The sequence below is a fragment of the Rhamphochromis sp. 'chilingali' genome, assembly GCF_963969265.1.
Source record: "Rhamphochromis sp. 'chilingali' genome assembly, chromosome: 2".
NCBI lineage: Eukaryota > Metazoa > Chordata > Actinopteri > Cichliformes > Cichlidae > Rhamphochromis > Rhamphochromis sp. 'chilingali'.
This window is the reverse complement of record NC_137930.1, coordinates 59,490,223-59,495,059: the sequence shown is the minus strand read 5'-3', so window position 1 is coordinate 59,495,059 and position 4,837 is coordinate 59,490,223. Positions and strand designations below refer to the sequence as shown.

The 4,837-nt window shown below is 39.3% G+C and overlaps 1 protein-coding gene across 1 annotated transcript; it reads left to right on the top strand.

Annotated features, from left to right (window-relative positions):
* Window positions 1-1,353: 1,353 nt before the first annotated feature.
* Window positions 1,354-4,397, top strand: LOC308392522 (kielin/chordin-like protein). Its single transcript, XM_080875592.1, has 12 exons — window positions 1,354-1,486; window positions 1,611-1,697; window positions 1,826-1,901; window positions 2,465-2,547; window positions 2,633-2,726; window positions 2,810-2,889; window positions 2,973-3,058; window positions 3,160-3,250; window positions 3,405-3,504; window positions 3,593-3,678; window positions 3,875-4,016; window positions 4,290-4,397. Exons 1-11 carry the CDS (start codon window positions 1,418-1,420, stop codon window positions 3,965-3,967), a joined length of 945 nt encoding a protein of 314 aa, XP_080731718.1. The 5' UTR covers window positions 1,354-1,417; the 3' UTR covers window positions 3,968-4,016; window positions 4,290-4,397.
* Window positions 4,398-4,837: the final 440 nt, after the last annotated feature.

Sequence of the window (4,837 nt, the reverse complement as noted above, 5' to 3'; positions counted from 1 at the left end):
AACCAAATCTCTTGGGTGGCTGGCCTCTCCCTTAGAGATGGGGTGAGGAGTTCAGTCATCTGGGAGGGGTCAGAGGAGAGCTGCCGCTACTCCACATGGAAAGGAGCCGGTTGAGGTGGTTTGGGCATCAGATAAGGATGTCTTCTGGGTGCCCCCTGGGTGAGGTGATCTAGGCATGTCCCACCCAGAGAAGGCTCCAGGAAGACCCAGGACACACTGGAGAGACAACATACCTGTTGGCTAACCTGAGAATGCTTTGGTGTTCCCCCAGACATGCCAGGGAAGTTGGCCAGGGACAACTTCCCTGGTAACTGCTCAGGCTGCTGCCCCCACGACTTGGCCCCGGATAAGAAGAAGAAGATCCATGGATGGATGGATGTTTCAACCAATTCTTGTCATTTCACACAGTGAAGGCACTGTGTGAGCAGTGGTTGGCAATGAGATTGTCTTGCATATATTTTTGCCCTTCGGTTGATGTGTACATCACTATACGCTATACGTGCTACACATGGTGTTTTCAATATATTCCCCGCAGCACTTATCATGACTTTACGTACCGTAGTTCCATACTATTTTTTTTTTATTACAGTTTCCTTTATTTATTAAAGAAGTTCTTATTTTCTTGTTTGTTTTAGATGCTACTGTGGTGTGTATATGTATGTGTATATGTGTATTGGCATTAAACCTTGTGAACTGACTGCATGTCTACAGCTCATCTATTTAAATAGTGCCTGTTACAGTTCCCATATGCTTGGCTTGATGACAAAAATGCCTTTTGGCACAGTGGGCAGCCTCACTCAGAATAATGTAGCTCAGGCGGTAGAGCAGGTCATCTACTGATCGGAAGGTTGGTGGTTCGATTCCTGGTTTCCCCTAGTCTGCATGCCAAATGTCCTTGCGCAAGATACTAACCCCAAATTGCTCTCCGATGCATCCACCGGAGTATGAGTGTGTGTGTGTGAATGTTACTTAGAAAGCACCTAGAAAAATGTGCTTGTGTTAATGGGTGAATGCACAAGTTGTGTAAGCGCTTTGAGTGCTCAGAAGAGTAGAAAAGCACTATATAAGAAGCAGTCCATTTACCATTTAATGACCTCTCTAAAATGACTCTGGAAGACATTGTTTTGAGTCTTTTGGAGTCATTAAAACAACTAAATGCTGAGATGACTTTGCTGTTTAATAACTTGTTGATCTGTTTGGTAGGGAATCTCCCAGAAAAAATGAAACCCTGTCCAGATTTCTTTGCTCTTTTTTCCACAGTAAATATCATACATTGCTAACAGGCTTGTTTACTTAGTATGTGGAAGACACTTCTGGTTATAGTTAGAGTCTATAAAGTGTGTGTGTGTCAATATTGCATCCAGCAAATGATATATGCAAACAGACTTACTGAAGTTTTCACAGATGATGTGGACTAATGATGTTGTTTCCTCTCCATGGGATTGTCCTGGTCACGTGTCCCCCTGATTCTAAAGATACATGTGATGTGAGTATTTATGTTCAGCCACAATAAACAGCAGAGACAAATGGGTAATGAATTTAAATAAGTCTTCTTGTCCTGTTTTTCATTTCATTATTTCTGTCATTTTTGTATCTCTTGATTTGAATAGAAGGACAATAGAGAGTGCCCATCCCGGCCATGCCCTACTCAGAACTGTGCAGAGAATGTGCCCGGCTGTCCAACACATACATGTGATGTGAGTCTTTGATGTTCAGGCACAATAAACAACCATCAATAATATTTAATGAGCTTAAAGGAAGTCTTCAGGTCCTGTTTTTCTGTTCACTCTTTCTCTAATTATTTTTTTCCTCTGAATTTGAATAGACGGGCAAGAGGGAGTGCCCTCCTCAAGACTGCAAAGAAGAGAATTTACCTGGACACTGCACTGAGCAAACCAGAAGTAAGGACAAAAAACTTTACTAACCAATACATCTGGGAGAAGCATAAGAAAAAAAAATTAAACATGTCTTTTTTAGCACTTAAAATAATAATTAATTTTCTCCAAACTCTTTGGTAACTCTGTCTGGACTATTTATTGTATCGCTTGTTCTTCAGCTGCTTGCTTTAGGGATGACCACAGATCATCTCCCTCTATCTCACACTACCCCTTCCATACTTTTCTATTACACCAACCCTGTGTATGTTATATACATTATATATTCTGATCATTTTTATAGTTATCCTGACATAACTTTGCTTTCTCCTTTTTACTTTAATTCACAAAACTTGACAGGACAACAAATATATATTAAAAAAAAAGGACCTTCTTGTTGGTTTGGGGTTGTTAGAAACAAACTCTGCACTGAGCATCTTCATTGCAGAAAGGTTTAGGGTGGATAAAAACACATTTTGATGTACAAATAAAATGTATTTGCTTTTTTCGCTGTAAGATTTTGCACAAATATTTTAATATCTTCATACCTAGAAGCACAGGAATAATACAATAATGTGATGTGTTTACAGGTTGCACCCATTCTGGTGTAAATTATAACAATGGAGACTCTTGGAGGTCGGTGGAGAGTCCTTGTGATATCTGCCAGTGTTTGGTGGGTCTGACAGCAACTACATGCTCAGGTTTTCATCTGGTCACTCACCTTCATCTCTAATAATGCTGTTCACTCTTCATCACAGGACGGTTATGTTCGCTGTGAGAGGGAGCAGTGTTACACTCCCTGTAGAAACCCTGCTGCTCCTCCTCCAAATACCTGCTGTCCAGTCTGTGAAGGTGGGCTTAATTGCTTTGTGTAATAAGGTTTGTATATGTGTTAGACTGTAGAGGCATAATGTGTCTATTTGTGTGTCTTGTAGGCTGTGATGTGAATGGACATGAAGTCCCTAATGGAGCTGTGATCCCTGTTGGAGACCCCTGTGAAGAGTGTAGATGTGAGGTGTGTCTATAAGTTAACATTAGATTTGATTTTGATATGTGTAAGTGAATTAAGGATTATTTTGTTTGTTCTTTCTCTCAAAGAATGGAAATATGGTGTGTTCATACGTTTACTGTCCTGCTCCATCTTGTCACAATCCAGTGTATCATGCTGAGGAGTGTTGTCCACGGTAAGGAGCCTGCCTGCTGCGATCATCCATATCATATTTTAAGCCTGTAGAGTTCTTGTCCTTTTAAAATGTATTTAATCAATGTTTACATAAACCTGTAGATGCGAACAGTGTGAATATGAGTCCAAAGTGTATGGAAATGGAGAAAGTTTCACCTCAAAGAGTGACCCCTGCCTCCAATGCTACTGCTCTGTGAGTTTAGTCTGATAGTTATGGTTACATGATGTTCATGTGACTGAAAAATGGATCTAAATTTATTTGTCTTTCAGATTAGCTGTGATATATGTGACAACTAAGTGGAGAATTTGACATATACATTCAATATTTTTCTTTCTCTGTCTCTTAGGCAGGTGAAGTGTTTTGTAGAAATATGGCTGCATCATGTCCTACATCACACTGTACTCATCCAGCTAGGCACAGAGGAGAGTGTTGTGCCACATGCAATGGTCAGTGTCAAAAATATGCGTCTAGTTCCCTCACATATTTCAACTTTTACAGAAACAACCGATCAGCTATTTGTGTTTTTTCTTCCAGACTGTCAGTATGATCAGAGGGTGTATGCTAATGGGGTAATGCTCAGGCTTCCTGGGAGTGGACCCTGCTTGCACTGCAGGTGTAAGGCAGGTGTATATAAAATGTTTTGTATCTAGTGCAAAAAAATCAGGCAAAGTGTGCGTTTTATGGCTTTTCCCACATCAGGAGACATATTTCTGCTTTCTTTGTGCTTTTTTCTTTTCTGGATTATAACACAGTTTGACTTCACACTTTTCATGCCTGTTAATATCATTGACAGTTCTTTTGGTGCTTCTGTTTTAGGGTGGGAATATAACTTGCCATGAGAAGAAGTGCCCTCCTGTCCACTGCTCCAACCCGATTACACATCCACATCTTTGTTGTCCAAGCTGCTAAAGAAATTTCTGACTCACACACACACTTACAGTGCATGTGCTGCTTACAAGTGAGTGCCCTATATGAAAACCTTCTCTTGCTATTGTAGCATGTATATTGGATGAGGTGGAATATGAAGACATCCCCAAAGACCCCTCTCATTCCGTTACCCACACCTTTCCAAAAATGTCAGTGTGAATTTGTGCTGTACACAGAATTGTAATTTTTGGATCCCCCATTTTAGCCAACCTACAGAGACCCCGGACTTGGAGGTTTTGGATTTTTTTTTCCAGGATTCACATGTTTATTTTTAATCATATCTTTTTTTTCTTGTTTTTCCCAGGGATGTTTTAGGAAGACCGAGGTTGGTGCCAGTATTCTTTTTTTTTTTTTTTTTGTAAATAATAGCCTAACAGCTCTGGATCAGCATGAGGCTATGTGGCAAATCCTGACAAGAAACCACAGGGGGATGCCCAGCGGAGAGACTAAAAGATTCCCCTATGTTTTGAGGGTAAATGGGAATCATAGCACTGCAACTGGCTTATTTCAAATCAAATCAAATTCAAATCAAATTCAAATTTTATTTGTCACGTACACAGTCATACACAGTACGATATGTAGTGAAATGCTTGGACAACTGCTCGTGACCTAAAGAGAACAAAAAAGGAAAAGGCTATGAATAAGATAGGAAATAAATATGAAAAATTAAAAAGGGTAAATTTAACTAGGAAGGAATAAAATATAAATTAAGGTTAAAAATGAAATAACTGTACAACACAAATTAGAATGAAGGGTAAATTTAACTGGGAAGAATAAGATAAAATATATAAATTAAAGTTGAAAATAAAATAACTGTACAACAAAATACACAATACACAATATAGAACTATA